Genomic DNA, 17,945 nt, shown 5'->3' with positions numbered 1-17,945 from the left:
TTTTGAATTTTTTGCCTATTGCACTAATTGTGAGTTGCCAGCCAAGTAAATAACCTTTGGCGGGAATGCAAGCCAAGTGTAAGCATTTTATTTAGTTATGTCGCGCATCATACTGTTTGACCTTCTCCGGTATGGCAGCTTTCTCCACAATCACGTGCTTGGCGAGTTCATCCAACGATTTCACATAAACCAATTTACGCCAGAATTTTGCGCTGTAAACAAAAATTTATTTATCCAAAACAATAAATTCAATTATTGTAAATAAAAATTTGTTTGCATTTACCTAACAAAGGGACGAGTCATCCATACTATAGATTTGATCCAAAATGTTGGATGTACTAAATACATGTTTTTCAGACTTTTTCTTAAACGGCGATCTAGTAGCTGATAGCATCTGCAAAAACAGAAAATAGAAATTTTCAAACTTCCACATTTTCAACTATACAAGTAACGTACTTTTTTAACCATGGAAATGGCGGCACATTGCGTCGACTAGTGCCACCATGCAAATAAATAAGCACATAGTCCTCTGTCACTAATTGTTCCAATGTTTTAACCACGTACAGAAATAAATTATCCATTACGTAGTTATAATCAGCACGCGAACGATCCGGCAGATGGCAGGCACAAAAAATTACGATAGCATTATGTCCGCCAGCCTGCAGGTAACCACCATGTGAAAGCACACGTTTATATGGCTCGATCACGCGCATATCTATTTCTCTAGTACGACCATCGGGTAATGTGATCTTTTGCCAATTTCTTGAGTCACGTCTCTCTTCAGCTGCAGAATATTGCGGCAATTGATCGGATGCACCTTCTATGTTGCTCGTTAACGTCATCGATTGTAAATGTGGTGTAGGGGTAACTGCTTCAGGGTAATCGTCCTCATCATCTATACAACCAGCGACGCCGCCATCGTCACTATCATCATCTAAGCCGTCAATTAATGAACTCGATGGGCTAAGTGAAGCCAAATTGTGTTCAATGTCCTCATCATCGTCAAAACTGTGATTTGAAATTGAATCCAGTGATGAGATATCATCACCACCGTTACCACCATTTGTATTAGACTTTCTAATACGACGAGTATTTTTTTGCAGCTCATTACCCACTGTTGGTAAGAGCGCCACCGTTTGAAAATTGGCCTCAACTGTAGCGTGATATTGTGATACGTCTGCTTCGGATTCGCTGCTCAAGAGATCAGGACTGTGGGCACGTAAATAAGCTAGTTTATTGTGCGCTGCAGCAGGTGCGTTAGCAATACCACGTGTATTATTTAAAGCGTTTCGTTCAATTATTGTACTAGTCTGTAGAGGCGACTGTACATGTTCGTATTGTGGCACCACATCGGGAAAATTGTTGCGCTTCATATCATTATTTATCGTCACCGAATTCGCCGAGCTGTGTTCATTCTCAGAACACGTAGGCGACATTAATGGATGACTTTCGGTAATAGTGCGTGCAATACTTTGTCGCTGTGGTATTAGCTCCAGCGATAGCGCGTCTGGTCGTACCAATCTGTTATCCAGATTCGATGTAACTTCATTTACCAATTCAACATTCACTTCATTCATTGTGCTATTCGATACAACAGTTGTATCTTTTATGAGTACTTGGTGTATGTTGTGGTTACTGTGAGTTGGCGATTGTGAGGCATCAGGATCGTCATCTTCTCCCAGTGGCGATACGCCTGCTGAGCCTTGTGAAGTTGTAGCGTCTGAAATATCCATTTTGCTGTCCGTTAATGGACTCTCCATTTGCAAACTAGTTGTGTGTAAATAAAAAGTATTTTTTATAAGAGCAATGTTTTCATTTTGCATTTCTAATCGATTAATCAGCGTTTTTGTGATTTGCTGTTTTTCCTACACACTTTTACATATGTATGTTATATACACATTTATATGCAAGTTTTAAGCTGTGTCAGCACTCACCTCATCTCACTTGTTAAAGCTCAATTACTTTTGCTTTTATTGTGCAATTAAAATATAATTAATAAATTTTAAAGATGTTTGGTTTGCCAGTAAGAAATATTATTTTCACTGATTAAAAATAAATAAAGAAAAAAACATTTACATTTCATCAGTCATCGAAAACTATCACAATATTGCCAGATGCCTAAATATTTTTATTTTTGTATTCAAATATATACTTCATAAGATTTTTTTTTTAGTTAAACACGAGAAATTTACTAAATTATTTTACAAAAGATGCGTTTTATTTTATTATAAAGAAAATGTGCACCGTGATACATCTGTCACAAATATATTTGAGATAATAAGATATAAGATATTGAAAGCTTTTTTTAAACCAAATTATTGAGCAAAGGTGTGCCATACATATATGTGCTTAAAAATTTTATGGTGCTACGCCTTTTTTTACATTTCGCCCAAAAAATATAACTCTCCAAAAATTTTGTAGCAATTGCTTATAATTACATTTATTTATTTATATATTTTTTTAAATTATTGAAATAGTTTAACGAGCACAACCAAATGAATGAAATGATATGATATCCAGCTAGGAGTTGTATTCGGATTTAAATAATTTTATTGAGCTCAACCAAATGAATGAAATGATTTTATATCCAGCTAAGTGTTGTTATCATGCTGAATTAATATGTTGTTTAAGAAAAGTTATTAACTTTAACAAAATTTTCAACAAATACATATGGGAAATTGTTTTAAATAAAACGACGTGCTGTAAACGTAATCTTAGTAGTGTGCGTTGAATGGCAGCACTGATTTCTGTCAAAATAAGTTTGATTTTATTATGTCAAATTGCATTTTTCAGAATTTTGTGTTGCTTGTTGACAAAAAATTTAATACTGTATTCAATATTGGAAGAAAATTGTAATTCGTCGTAGTAGGCTTACCGTTTTCGAATCAGTGGTCACCATGGATACAAATGCAACGCCTACCAAGTCTAGTGCTCAAAAAACGAAAGAAAAAATAAATTTGTCTGCGACTACTACGTCTGCAATAACAACAACAACAACATTAAATCAAATTTCAACAGGGACGCCATTACAAAATTTACCAATTGAGCTGCAGAATGACCAAAAACGTAGAAGGTAAGTGCTTTAATAGACATCTAATACATAATATAAATATTTTCCGTTCATAGCTCGTCTCGTTCAATTAAGCGCAAACGTTTTGACGACGAAATTGTAGAATACAGCATTGGATTTCCACAGTCGCGAGGTGAACCGAAAGTCGGACGACAGCGCACTACTTCTCAAACCTCCGCACAAACGCAATCTTTATCAACAGCCGTTTTACAAGCACCTACGCCTGCTAATAGCAACCTTGAAGTTTCTACTTTTGTAAGAGAGACACCAACGTCGGTATCAGCACCGAACACAAACAACGGTAATATTTCTTTAGCTGGAGCATCTACTCCACTGCCACCAGTTCACCCGACTAATACAGTCAAACAAACTTCACCTTCAATGGAACGTGCACTAGCCGCACATGTCTCGGACAAAAGACGACCACCACGTTCTAATAATAAGAAATCTAAGAAAACCGGTCGTCCTCCAAGTCAAATTACTACGAAAGATTTAGGACGTTGGAAACCCATTGACGATTTGGCTTTAATTATTGGTATACAACAAACGAATGACTTGCGTATGGTACACCGAGGCGTGAAATTCTCGTGCAAGTTCACTTTACAAGAGTTACAATCTCGTTGGTTTTCTTTACTCTATGAACCAGCGATTTCGCGTATCGCAGTTGCTGCTATGCGAAATCTACATCCCGAGCTTGTGGAGTCAGTTCAAAGCAAGGCACTTTTTAGTGTACAAGAAGAAGAACTATTAGGAACAGTAAGGAGTGTGAGTAGCGGTAATTTATATCATTAAAAATTGTTCTGATTTAAGTTTTATTCTTTATAGACTGATAGTCCAAAACTAGAGCAGTTCCAGGAATTACTTGAAAAAAATGCCTCCCTTTTCTATAGTGCACGAACAGCTAAATCACTACAGAATCATTGGCAAATGATGAAACAGTATCAGTTACTGCCAGATCAGGTGGTCAAGCCGCTACATATGAGCGATACACCATTAAGTTTCTCTGATGCTGAGGATCTTATTCTTGACGCCGAACTGAATGATCAACGAGATGAAGCGCTAGAGATTGAGTTAGCATTGACTGATCGTCAAAATAAGCATGAAATTCGTCTGTTGGAAAATGAATTAAGTCGTTGGAATGTTTTAGTGGACTCGGTTACAGGTGTCGCGCCACCAGAATTTGATGGTCAAACGCTAGCAGTGCTTAGGGGTCGCTTGGTGCGTTATTTAATGAGATCGAAGGAGATCACTTTTGGTCGCTTTGTTGAAGACTCGCATGTCGACATCGATCTGTCTTTAGAAGGTCCCGCATGTAAAATCTCTCGGCGTCAGGGCACAATTAAACTGCGCAGCAATGGTGATTTTTTCATTGCAAATGAAGGCAAAAGACCTATTTTCATTGATGGCGTGCCCTTGTTGACTGGAAATAAGACCCGACTCGCCAACAACTGTGTGGTCGAGGTAAATTATAAAATTTAATTTTTTTTTGTAAAACTTAATTTATGTGCTTTCAGATATGCAGCTTACGATTCGTTTTTTTGGTGAACTATGAGCTTATTAATGCCATAAGGCATGAGAGTGCGAAGACCACCGCCTCGCTAAACTAGTGTTTACAACATTTTTGAGCAGTTATTCATAATATTACTATGTAATTTTCCCTTATGTGAAGTCTAAATACACAACCAATTTATGGTACTTAAACTCTGTATATGCTTGTTGTGCTGAGTTTTATTTAAGTTAGCATTTTATGCTTAACCTCTAAATTTCTTGAAAAGTGGATGCACCGAGCCTGCATTGCGCCTGCGCTGTTCATAGTAGATAGCGTCGTCACCAGACATTGAACTGAGTCCGCCAGCACGTTTAGATGCTGCGCCACCACTAGGTCGATAACCGGGCTCACCCGGCACTCTTTCATCCTCGCAATCCAGATCAGAGGCGGATAATACTTGCTGCAAAAGTTGTGATTGTTCTTCGCGTGTTTTATACATCAGATCCGGATCAGTGTCCATGCCACTCAAATGTGTGATTACTTTATAACTATAGCCTTGATTCACCAAGAATCTTTGACGTTTGCGTGAATAGCTCATTTCCATGGTGTCCTGCGAGACGAGTGTGTAGAAGAAGGCGTTGTACTCCTCTGCAATTGCGCCCTTCTTGGCACGCAAAATACGTCCAAGACGTTGAGCTTCTTGACGACGCGAACCACCATGTGAGGATATCTGAATCAGTACATTAGCCTCGGGCAAGTCGAAACTTGTATCCGCCACTTTCGACACGAAAATCGTGTTAACCTGCGATCATGGAAATGTTCAAATGAGGATAACAATTATTTAAAAAACAAGAAAAAAAGTTAACTTCGGTTGCACCGAAGCTATGATGCCCTTCACAGGTGAATTTCTTAAAGAATAAAATGGCATAAATAGGTTTTTATCTTGTTGTTGTTGTTGTTGTAATGGCTGCATTGGACGAATAAAAATTTGGACCCGCGACTGTCGAGCGAAACGGGGTCTTTATCTTCATTTTTATCAGTCAGTTTGTATGGCAGATATATGCTTTAGTGGTCCGATCCGAACAATTTGTTGGGCTCTTGTAGCCCTGTCTTTGACAATAATCCACGCAAAATTTTGTGAAGATAACTTGTCAAATTTAAAAGGTTTCCATACAGGGACTTGATTTTGAAAAGGATATGAGCGACATTTCAAATCGATATCTCCACAATTGAGAGACTACTTTGACTTAGTTTATAGAGACATATGAACATAGCTAAATCGACTTAGCTCGTCACGCCTGTCATTTTTACATATGTATGTATACTTTAATAATAATTTTACCTTTTGATTGAATTTAAAGTTCTGCAGAATCTGTATACGCTCATTTTGTGAGGTAGGTCCATAAATGAACGGTTTATTCATCTTTATAGCATAGTGTTTCAGCGCAAACACATTATCCGAGAACACAATTGTTTTGTCACCACGCTTTTCATGGTATTTTATTAGGAACTGACAACTACGAAACTTCGATGGATTCATTACATAGAGCAACATTTTCTTCGATGTTTTTGTTGTTAGATATTCGCGATAAAATTCTGGTGACATTGGACACCATACTTCAGCGCACTGTACTCTGGCAATGTAGCCCTTCTTTTGTAATTCCAACCAATTCGCTTCATACAGTTTCGGTCCAATGAGAAAATTCAAATCGGCGATTTTATCATCCTCACGCAAAAGTGTAGCTGTCAAACCCAATTTACAATGAGATTGTACAATTGTCAAAACGCGTCTGAACATTTTCGCCGGTATCGTATGTACTTCATCGAGCACCATAATACCCCATTCCTGCTCTTGTAACCAGCGCATAGTTTGCTCTGCTTCCCATGAACGTTTCTGTGTATGCGTTATCATGGAATACGTGGTCACCAGTATACCACAACCCATAGGCTTGTCTTTAGCTTCAGATGTAAAACGACAAATCATACTGTCATCTGCTGTGGACCACATTTTAAATTGCTGTTTCCATTGTTCGACCGAAACACCACTGTTGCAAAGGATTAGAGCACGTTTGCGCACCGTGCAACAGGCTGTCACACCAACAAGTGATTTGCCGGCACCGCAAGGTAACACAATGACACCAGACCTGGCACGGCCATTACCAAACATTTTACGCAAACTTTTCTCTTGATAAGGTCGCAGCACTGCAGCTGGTTTTAAATCTATGTTTATATCGGGATTGTGTGTATCGTTACGAAAGTCGTATTCAGCCAGTAAGGGATGTTCAATTTCAATGCAACGTTTCTGTATGACTTCGATTTTTTCTTGATTCACTTCGAAGGACACGGTTTTTAAATTGGCCTCATCCTCGTCTTCTTCTTCGTTGTCGATTTTGTCATAGAAATTTGTAATATCTTCTGGTACTGCAGTAGTGCCATCAGGATTTGTTGTAGCTGCTGTTCCAGCAGCAGTAACAGCAGTGGGATCATTATCATTAGTCGATGTTGTAGCGGCGCTTTCCCCTGGCGGTAATTTCGTGCCAAATTGTGTGATCGCTTTACTTTCTAATGTGCCTTGTATAAAACCTTCGCCTTCTTCGCGCTTCAAACGACATTGTTGTATTACTGGATCTTTTAATAGTTTTTGCAATATATCTGGATGTGGTGATTCAATAAAATACCTATATTTAATGTATTATTAATTTTTCCATGTTAAATAATTTGCTTTAAATAGTGACTTACCTGTTGTGTTTTAGCACCAGTTTAACTTTTCCATAGGATAATGTACATAGTTTAATAAACTCAATAATACCTTCCGGAATTGATGTTTTACTCAAACGCTTGAGATATTCAATTATATCATGTGTTTGTAATCCCACTGACACCGCGGCATACAAACTGTAAGCTGTTAATTTATACTCATGTATATGTTCTGGTCGACACACAGGCTCGGAAATGGCTATTAGGAAGTCATGTGCATGTTTATAAACTGGGGAAAATGATTCCAAGAACACATGCCCATTTGGCGCAACCCATAATGGTCGATTTGTGTGATCAGCCTTCAGTTCCATTTGTGCACGATAATCCTTGGCTCCATATTCGTCTGTCATAATACCATCATCGTTTGTTTCAACATTTTTAGAAGCAGCCACTGGCACTCCATCTAATTCAGTAACACCATCAGAAGCCAAGGAATCCCCATCTTCCACCAATTGAGTGAAAGCTTCATCTTCAGCACGACGTTTCTTCCCTGAAAAGGAAGAGGCATTAAAAACATATTATATTTAATATATTCCTTCTCTTACCAAATTTATCCCCGGCAAATCTGTCCTTTTTTGATTTCTTTGGTGGGCCCATTACTTTCAGTTTTGTATAAATTTCACAACAGAACCTACTCTAATTAAAGTTTCAGTTTTAAAGTTTTGTCCACTCACACGGCTTTTTAATAAATTATTTTCTTGGCAACCATAATCAAAATAATGTCAAAACTTAAAGAGTAACCAGATTTTCTTATTAAATAACTTATTGGTATTCACAATAATCACTTGTGTGATGTTTGTCATTTAAAAAGGTTTATGCGCAGCTAGTCACGGCAATCGAAACTCCAATACACACGTATACAAGAGTTTTATTCGGAATTATTAATTAGGCCTTAAAAATTCATATAAAATTTAACAGAAATCGATGGTAGCGCTGTTGGGTATTTAACCGAGCGGTGGCTTCCGGGATAGTTAATTATGAAGTTTCATGCGATGACACTTTGCTGACATAAATCAGATATTCAATTGGGAAAAGCACCACAACAAAAAGTGGTGAATTAAAAAAAAATTGTGGCAACTTTATAAAATTAAGTATAAAATATTGGCAACCATAGAAAGTTGCTGTCAAAGTGATACGGATGTTGTGAGCTTATATAAAAAAAGTACAAAATGTAATTAAAATTTATAGCCGAAAGAAATAAAAGAATATATGATTTCGATCGATTTATAATACCGAAAGTATATGTTCTACTTCTAGCAGCAAAAGGATGATAGGAGCAAGTGTATAATTAAGATTTGGAAGCTTTAATTGATTCCAAACTATTATCGAATACTATATAAAATGGTATTGATTTTCTAATGGCACGTTTTAAAAGATGGACTTCTGGGTCCACCGAAATTGCTGATATTTAGCGCTGGCGGTATAAATAATAGTTAAAAAGTATTGGTACACAAAATAAGAAGAATTATAAATGCATAAAATATATTATAAATGAACAAATGTGCGTATATACAAGTAATTTTGGCTATTGAGGAAGCGAAACAACTTTGGACTGGATGCAAAATTTACTTACCTAAACATATACATACATATGTATATAAACATATAAGTATTTAAAGCGTCAATTAGCTTAAGAAATCCGAATTAATATAAATACAGAATACATTGCAAATATACACACATGTATGCTTTTCGTTTGTTCCTCCCCGAATGGATTGCCTTGATTGAATGATAATTAAGCGTTTAAGTGATAATCTTAATTTATATCTTTATCTAATGCACAAAGAATAAAAGGGGTTATGGATATAAATTACAAAAATGCTATGAATTTAAACGTGGTGTAACGTTAAATCAAATTTCACAAATATATAACTGAAATATTAACAATGCAAAAATGCAATAGTGAAGAGCGCATCGAAAGCGCTAACTCTAGTCCACGTTTACCCCACAAACACTTATCTATATTGGGATTTTTAACAAAACGTTCCAGTAAAATAGAGCCACATCCAAGAGATGGTGAATCAAAGAAACATAACAAATCAACGGACTATTTGCGTCCATCATCCGCATGTGCAAACTACTTTGATAACACTAGTCATGATGTGACCTTCGCCAAGTGTTCAGCTGAGCGTCAACGTTCACCCATTTCGCCGCAAAAACAAAATGGTCTAAAAAATAATAGTGATGCCTCAAAAACCAAGAGTAAAACGCTACCAGCTGGTGGCAATTATCTAGGACAACCATATAACAGTAACGCTCTAAACTCAAACTCACACGCGCGTAGGCGTAGCACTGATGGCTCACAAAGCGATAGTGGCGCTGCAGAAGTAGTGCTGCGAAAGGCAGCTAAATATCGTTCCCCAAATCATAATCGTTTTAGCCACCAATTTAGTTTATGTTGCAAAGCAGAAAAGAAACCCATGACACCGCCAGTGACAGTGCGTTACAACTCAATACCGGATCCAGCCAATACGCTCAAACGTGATAGCCAAACGTTATGTTGGAGTTTTATAGATAATACATCGGTTTCCCTACAGTCGTCCGATGAAAATTCGTCCATGCAATTGCCAAAAGGTGATGCTAATTTGACAAATAACATAGCAAGAGTGAATTTAACGGAATGTTCCAGTGCACCAGAATCTCCCGTTACGGCTAAGGTGATGTTTACATCTTCGCATAGCAGTCCGTCAAATGTATCACTAAAAAGTGGCCAAAGTGAACAAGTGCCAACAACAAGTAATGATGGCGCAAAATGTAGCGGTCCAATACGTCCATTAGCAGTTTCGGCGTGCCGTTCACGACTACGACTGAAACTATATCCACCAGGTAAAGAGTTACCATCGTTAGTGCCTAAATTAAACGATGCGCCAGCCAACACCATAAAACGGGCAACAACACCACAACACATGTCTTCGCCAAATATTGCCATCCAGCCGGACATAGCGAGGGAATTAGAAACGCACGAAGCACAAAATGTGCGTTTTAGTTCACATGAAAATATACAAATGCAACGATTGCAGTCCAGTCAAGTAGGTTTAGCGCGACGTGCGCTACTAAGTGCTCAAGTTTTAAGCCTAATACCAACGGATAAAGCACGAGAAAGGTAATTCCCAATTAACACAATACTGTTTTAGGCAAAAAATTTAATACTTTAATCGTTCATAATATTATTTTTGTAATAAAATTTAAACAGGAGTTTCATGGAGGGACATATGGGATCTTCAGCATTACTGGGACCCGCGGAATTAGACCGCATTTTGCCAAATAAAGAAATTACGATCTTCGTGGGCACATGGAATATGAATGGACAAAATCCGCCAAAGTAATAGAAATAACTTTTCAAAATAAATACAAGTAATTATCAAAGTTTTCTCGCACACCTTTCAATTCCAGGCAAATGAATGACTTTGTACTGCCATTAACCGTGGAGCATGTGCCCGATGTTGTTGCAATGGGCACGCAAGAATCCAGTCCCGATCGTTTCGAGTGGGAAGTGACCATACAAGAGACCCTAGGACCATCGCACGTGCTTTTTTATTCAACTAACTTGGGCACACTGCATTTGGCTATTTACATGCGTAGAGATCTTATTTGGTATTGCTCAGCGCCAGAGGATGCCTCCTTTTCGGTGCGCACCGGTACAGCTTTTCGTACGAAAGGTGCCGTCGCTATATCTTTTTGTATATTCGGCACATCAATGCTATTCGTTACATCACATTTGACCGCTCATCAGCAGAAAGTCAAAGAACGTGTTTCCGATGTGAAACGCATCATACATGCGCTTGATTTGCCAAAAAATTTAAATTTACGTCATAAAAATAAGGATGTAACGCAGAATTTCGATAATGTATTTTGGTGTGGTGATCTCAATTTTCGTCTTGGCGAACCGCGTGAAAAACTCTTGGAATGGATTCAAAATACGAAATTTCCGCTACCCTCACACTTGCCACACGGCTATATGCATACCGATCAGTTGTCCTCGGTTTTGTCAGACGGCGCTGCTTTTCGTGGCTTTATGGAAGCAAATATAACATTTCCACCAACATATAAGGTGTGTTTCAATAACTTACAAATTTCATGACAATTTTGTCTGTAAACGTTATACTTCTTTTGTTTGTTGTAAATTTTAGTATGATCCGGGCACCCAACATTTCGATACATCATCCAAACAACGCGCTCCCGCATACACCGATCGCATTCTCTATAAGTATAGGCAGTCACAGGGTTTGGGTATACGTCGTGGCAGCACGCTAACGCCAGGTGCAAATGCTCCGCAGCCATATGTGCAGTGCTTGCTGTATGATTCTGTGCCATCTATTACCACTTCGGACCACAAACCGGTCTGGGCGTTGTTTAAAACCCAGATTCGCGCGGGCAGCGATTCGTAAGTTTAATTTTTTTTTTTTTTGTTAATTTTTATTGTTCATTATACCTTGAGCAGAGTATATTAAGTTTGCCACGAAGTATATAACACCCGGACGGAAGCGTCGTAAAACGTATAAAGTATATATATAAATGATCGGCATGAAAAGCTAAGTAAATTTATCCATGTCCGTTTGTCTGTTTGTATATATCGTTGAAATTTTGAACATGTCTTTCTCCTCAAGAAGCTGCTTATTTGTCGGAATTACCGAAATCGGACCACTATTGGATATAGCGACCATACAAACTAATCGAACAAAATCAATTCCGTGTATGGAAAACTTGTTTATTTGAGAAAATATTTTCCCGAAATTTGGCATTGATTATTGTCCAAGGCAACGCTAAAATCTCTGAGAATATTGATCAGATCGGATCACTATTGCATATAGTTGCCATACAAACTGATCGATCAAAATCAAGTCCTCGTATGGAAAACTTTTTAATTTGAGAAGATATCTTCCCGAAATTTGGTATTGATTATTGTCCAAGGCAACGCTAAAATCTTTGAATATATTGATCAGATCGGATCACTATAACAAATAGCTGTCATACAAACTGACCGCTCAAAATTAAGATAAAATCCGTTTCCACGACAGTCGGGTCTACGTAAACGGAACTGACCCGGATTATTATCCGGTTAAGGACTGTCAACTCGATATAATTCTGGCGCTACAATTACAACAATGTAAATATCTTTTTATACCCGTTTATGCTGTAAGAAATGCACCTGTGAAGGGTATTATAGCTTCGGAGCAGCCGAAGTTAATGTATTTTTTTGTTACATTTATATTATTAATTTGTACACATTCACCTTGCAGTATTCCATTGGCGGCTGGTCTATTCCATCGTGATATTTATTTGGAGGGCATGAAAAGACGCTTAAATAATCAATATTCAGGCTCATCTGCAGTATGTGCTATACAATAATGTGCTTTATGATTGGAAGCTTTAAAATGTGAATATAAATACTCAAATACCACATAATTAAATACTTGGCTGCAATATATTTAAGTTATTAAGTGAAAAAAGATATATTCTCCAGCTGCTAAGTTTCGGTGACTAGTCATTTAAACCAAATATTATCTATAATTTATATAAAAACATAGTAAATAAGTAGAAAATTAGAGAAAATACTAATTTAAGTACATTAATAAAGACATTGAATCAACTGAAATGACAACCAAAAAGCACTAAGTAATGCACAAATGTACACTTGCCTTAACTATTAAATATAACGCTGTTTCCTATTTGATTGTTTTGTTAAAAACAAATATTATATTGAACGTAAAATAAGATTATGTCGTGATTTAAACTACTTTTGTTATATAAATAATTTAAATATTATTCAAAATTTTTGACGTTTAAAATAACTACTAAAGTACTGTTGGCAACCCTATGCAGTTGTTTGTAAACAAAAACGTGCTTTCGTAGTTGTGTGTTCATAATGCTTAGTAATACCGGTACCTTTTGAAATGCTACATACTCATTTTTCATATAAAAAATATTTAGGTACATACTTTAAACAATTAAAAATGCTGGCTGAACTTTAACAGCTGAGGCAAAATAGCATAAAATTTATACATTTACATATACTAACATCAAACATTTATACAACTAAAGCAAAAATAATATAATACCCAAATATAGAATTATAATACTTAAGTATGGAATTATAATACTTAAATATGGAATTATAATAATCAAACACGTAATTATAATACTCTAAAATCAAAATTTAATAATAATTTTATAATTAAGCTTTTAAAAGCAAACAGCCATGCAACTCATTTAACATTCTAGTCAATTCATTCAATAATTTTAGTTCTGTTAAAAATGTTTACAATAAATGGAATTGTTTATAAGCCGTTCAGACAGCCACTTAATTGAGTTAATTAGCAAATTTTCGCTAAATAAATATTTTATATAAAGCTCAGTCAATTAGCAAGTTATTTTTATGTAAATATTTTATGTAAAATTTATAGAGCGTAAACTTGCTAATTGACGCAATTAAGTGGCTGCCTTTAGTTCTTATAACATAATTATTTTACTAAGCAAAAAAATATAAAATTTGTGAATATATAAAATTATGAATTATATTAGTGAAAACGAAGTGCTTTATAAAACAATGCTTTGTTGCCTATTATTATTACTATACAAGTATATTATACTTATACATATGCTAAATCGTATTATAAGCATAAACTATGCTAACAGTAAATCTCGGCAACTAAAACCAAAGACATCTTTCAACAAAAATGTTTATAAAAAGGCTAATTATTTATTTGTTAAAATTATATTTTGTACTTATGATACCATTTACATATGTATGTATGATTTGCAATAATTGTTATATTTATTTATTTATTTGTTGTTTAAAAAATTGTTGATTTATTTTGTGTTATGTAGTATCACTATGTTATATACAGATGATTGTGATTTTTACTCTAATTTTTAACGCTTTTAATAAACTTTCATAAAACATATGTATGTATTTATGGTATATAATTGAGGGATGATCGCAACTAATTTAAATATCGTAAAAATACTGTTATATTCACTTGCAAGTCAGAAAAAAACGCGTTTTTTTAAATAAAATCCAAACGCTTGGTCGGTTAAAATCTGGCTCAATTCCGGTAACGTAGAACCGGCTGTTTTGGGAATCGGCCGGGCACAAACTAGGCCGCACCGATGTGGTCGCCTGGATGTAGTGCAACGCAGTCGAAGAATCTTCAGTCATGTCAGAAAAATGCACTCCGGACTATCACAGGATGCCTCTTGGTGTCTACATTCGAAACCTACAGAGCAAAGCCCGTATGCTCCCGGTTAAGGAATATACTCGTAAACTCTCTGAAGAGCTCAAGTTGCTACGACAACCAGGTTAAACTCCTACCTATCTAGAATCAACTCCGGCATACTAAATATATGTCCAGCATGCAATGAGTCTCTGCGTGACACTAACCACCTCTTTCCATGCCCAACGAACGCCACTCATCTAACACCTTTCTCCCTATGTTCCGATCCCGTCGAAACAGCTCGTTTCTTGGCCCTTCCGTTAGATGACTTCGACAGCAACCAAATTGAACCTTACCACTCAAGCGCGGATTAGATGGCCGTTACAACAACAACAACAACAGGACCTCCGAAAAAAGGTGTCCGAAAATCAAATCTATTTATAATGACCATAGATGAATATAGGTAATGATCGAAAGATTTGATTTGAAAAAACTTACACTTTAGAGTGGCTTAAAAAATCAAAATTATCAAAAATCTTATTCCTGCGATCATTACCTGACAAATTTACCATAGAAGCAGATATAACCAGACACTAGACACTTTCAGTTTGATGTCTATATTGCAGTGTCCCGTTATCTTATCAATGCAGTTAACCTAAAAGTGGCAAACTTTATTTTCCTTTTAACTCTCCGACTATGACATTTAACAATCAACTAGCTTAACAGCACATCCCTAACCATACTTCAGCCACATCCCGACAATTCGTTCCAACTCCACTAACATAATATGAAGTACTCCCTGCACATACAGCCACCTAATATTCACCATAATGTCATTGTCCAAAATTGAAGAGATCACTAAAAAATATCGACAACAACATTGAGAACCCTAATTCGGGCAACAACCTAAGATATTAGCACACGAGTTAATGCTCCTCACTTTGCTCTGTGGGTGATCATGATCAAAACCATATTGATAGTTGATGGGAAAGCTCGACAGATCCAAGTATATCCATTAGAAGCATGATCTTATTACATTTTAACTGCTGAGTGAATACTCCTAATGGTCCTCGTTTGCCAACTAGCACAAGCGGACTAAATGATTGGACACCTATGTAGATATCTACAATATAACACCACATCTGACGCTAGTAAACTATATAAAGAGCCACGCGACCAAACACAATAATGATGAAACAAAACTCCTCTCTATCCTTGCTGCCGTTTGACGTACTGAATAACTGAAAAAAGGTAGAGGATTCACAGCCAAGAGAGTTTATTCTGGCCTATCACAATCACTTATCTTGCATATCCTAACTACAAAAACCACTAACGATCCCAACCAAAAGAACGCTGCGTTCTCATCGTTCTAGTAGTACTTGTCTCGCTCAACGTTTATACTAGTATACAATCGAACAGAACACTCAGCCGCCTGCGTCGACGGGTCGAAGCTAAAAGTTATACCACCTCCCATAGCGAACGAAGAGCTCGAGTTGCTTCGAGAATCTTGAGTGACCCGTGTGTCCCCGTTATATAACTTCGATGACAACCAACTTGAACATTACTACCCGCTTTTAGCCATTGATATACTGTTGAGAAACGGCCAGACTGTGAAAAAATTGGCGCGAAGCATGCTAATTTTTGTAATGTATTTTACGATCTACGAGTAAACGACTATAAATTACCTAACATGCTTATGCAGTGGTTGAGATTGGGGGGAGATCGGGGACAATTTCTCCAAGGCCCGGAATTCTTAGAGAGTCCGGAGCTCTGTAATAATGTTTTGCAGATTCTTGTCTCCAACAATTCACTACAATTATCCCCGGGCTCTCTACGACCCTGCATTCAGGCATCATATCAGGAGCGCCTTAAAGTACTGCGATAAGCCTTTGTCTTAAAATACAAAAGGGGCGACTTCGTTCAAAGTCGACAACCTAACCACAAAGCGATAGCGCTACTAATATATGTATACTTCACCAAATTTTACAAACTTATGTACATATACACACATGGCTATACAAAGGTCCACATGTTAGCAAAAAGTCGGCATGTGCTTGCGGCAGTCCGTTGCATTTCAATTCGCGAATCCTTGTGATGCTTTCAAAAATGATTTTGGTCAAATGCTAACGCAGTGCAAGTCTGCAGAACTGCAGAACTGGCGCAGTGAGAGTAAAATATTTATAACCGCAAATGGAAACGCCCAAGCGGATTGGTGTGCACCAGCAATATGAACAGCGGCGGTAATATCAACGAAAATGAAGTGGGTGGTGGTTTAGTGGGCATGTGGGGGATATGTGTGGTTAAAATGACGTCTGTTTGTATGTATGTGAGTATAAACAATAAACAGTTAAGCAGACATCCAAACATATACATGTGTGCGAAGTAACAATTATAAATGGATTGGGGCAGTTAGTGCAATAAAAATGCAACCGAGCCTCACATACCTATGTACCAACATACATACATACATACATACAGTCATATGTATAAGTAGTTACATAGTTGTTGGCGAGTCCGCAATCAAAAGTACGAGTGGCAGCATATTGCCATGGCAATAAATTGCAAAGGTGGCGCTGGTGGCGTTCGACGTAGCCGAATGTTGTAGCCGCCAACTGCTGCACCAGCCAAGCCAGAGCAAAGTTGAAATTGGTCAAAAGTTTAAAATATCTGGCACTCACTCTCTTTGTATACGCACACAGTAAGCACTTGCGGGCTTTCATATGTGTGTGTTTGAACTTTTATTCGTAGGGACTAAACAGAAAGTTCGATGCGGATATGGGCGTATATTAGCCTTTTCGCCATTTAAGTACGTCCACTTATGTTTCTGCACACATAACCCCAAAATCGCTACTCATACACACATGCGAACAAACGGATTTTCTTATATGCATATGCATGTGTGTACTAAGTATGTATGTACGAGGGTGGTTCAATAAGTATTTTGCTTTATCGCCTGCTGGCTGCACTATCGCAAGATAAATCAATTATCAGGTAGGACGTTCTTGTTGGTGTAACGGATATATGTATAGTTAATGTGTAGCTCATTCTCACAAACAGCTACTGTCAAGTTTTGAACTGAATCGGATTTATAGTTTTGTTTTGACCTCGTTTAGAAGTGGGGTTTCCGCTGATTTTAGAAATATTGTCATTTTAGTCGGAAATGTGATGATCTCCGTTTTGTTTTTTGAGATTTACAAGTTGTGATCTTCACGGCAGCGACCGAATTATTGGGTTGATTCGATACTGAATTTCAGAAAAAAATTCCATTTAGCGAAGAAAATAGTGCTCTTCCATCATGACGTCGCGTCGCCTCACATCTCTGCCATCGCCACGGTCAAATTGGTCATATTAGGCAACCAAGTGTTGCTCCACTGGGTTTTCCGGATTCGGCTCCGTGCGGCCCAACTTGAAAAAGACACTCGACGGCTAGCAAGTTGAGTCGAATGAGCGGTTAAACAAGTTGGAACTTCTTTGG

General features: G+C 37.2%; 4 protein-coding genes across 4 annotated transcripts; 2 read left to right on the top strand and 2 right to left on the bottom strand.

Moving 5' to 3' along the window:
- Positions 1-18: 18 nt before the first annotated feature.
- On the bottom strand, positions 19-2,092 carry LOC106615463 (protein prune homolog 2). Its single transcript, XM_036360470.2, has 4 exons — positions 1,935-2,092; positions 457-1,767; positions 284-394; positions 19-212 (listed from the first exon to the last, which is right to left on the bottom strand). The coding sequence occupies exons 1-4, from the start codon at positions 1,937-1,939 to the stop codon at positions 92-94; spliced, it is 1,548 nt and encodes a 515-aa protein (XP_036216363.1). The 5' UTR covers positions 1,940-2,092; the 3' UTR covers positions 19-91.
- An 805-nt stretch (positions 2,093-2,897) lies between these two features.
- Positions 2,898-4,778, top strand: Rcd5 (microspherule protein Rcd5). Its single transcript, XM_036360468.2, has 4 exons — positions 2,898-3,073; positions 3,127-3,835; positions 3,896-4,531; positions 4,585-4,778. The coding sequence occupies exons 1-4, from the start codon at positions 2,898-2,900 to the stop codon at positions 4,675-4,677; spliced, it is 1,614 nt and encodes a 537-aa protein (XP_036216361.1). The 3' UTR covers positions 4,678-4,778.
- A 2-nt stretch (positions 4,779-4,780) lies between these two features.
- hay (ATP-dependent DNA helicase hay) lies at positions 4,781-8,033 on the bottom strand. The gene is made up of 4 exons (XM_014231747.3): positions 7,862-8,033; positions 7,299-7,806; positions 5,902-7,237; positions 4,781-5,361 (listed from the first exon to the last, which is right to left on the bottom strand). The coding sequence occupies exons 1-4, from the start codon at positions 7,911-7,913 to the stop codon at positions 4,822-4,824; spliced, it is 2,436 nt and encodes an 811-aa protein (XP_014087222.3). The 5' UTR covers positions 7,914-8,033; the 3' UTR covers positions 4,781-4,821.
- A 395-nt stretch (positions 8,034-8,428) lies between these two features.
- On the top strand, positions 8,429-13,831 carry INPP5E (Inositol-3-phosphate synthase). Its single transcript, XM_070111199.1, has 5 exons — positions 8,429-10,419; positions 10,510-10,638; positions 10,710-11,367; positions 11,447-11,700; positions 12,557-13,831. Exons 1-5 carry the CDS (start codon positions 9,203-9,205, stop codon positions 12,663-12,665), a joined length of 2,367 nt encoding a protein of 788 aa, XP_069967300.1. The 5' UTR covers positions 8,429-9,202; the 3' UTR covers positions 12,666-13,831.
- The last annotated feature ends 4,114 nt before the right edge of the window (positions 13,832-17,945 follow it).

This window comes from Bactrocera oleae, chromosome 6 (assembly GCF_042242935.1).
Source record: "Bactrocera oleae isolate idBacOlea1 chromosome 6, idBacOlea1, whole genome shotgun sequence".
Taxonomy (NCBI): Eukaryota; Metazoa; Arthropoda; class Insecta; order Diptera; family Tephritidae; genus Bactrocera; species Bactrocera oleae.
The sequence above is the reverse complement of the archived record's forward strand: the minus strand, read 5'-3'. Positions and strand labels throughout refer to the sequence as shown.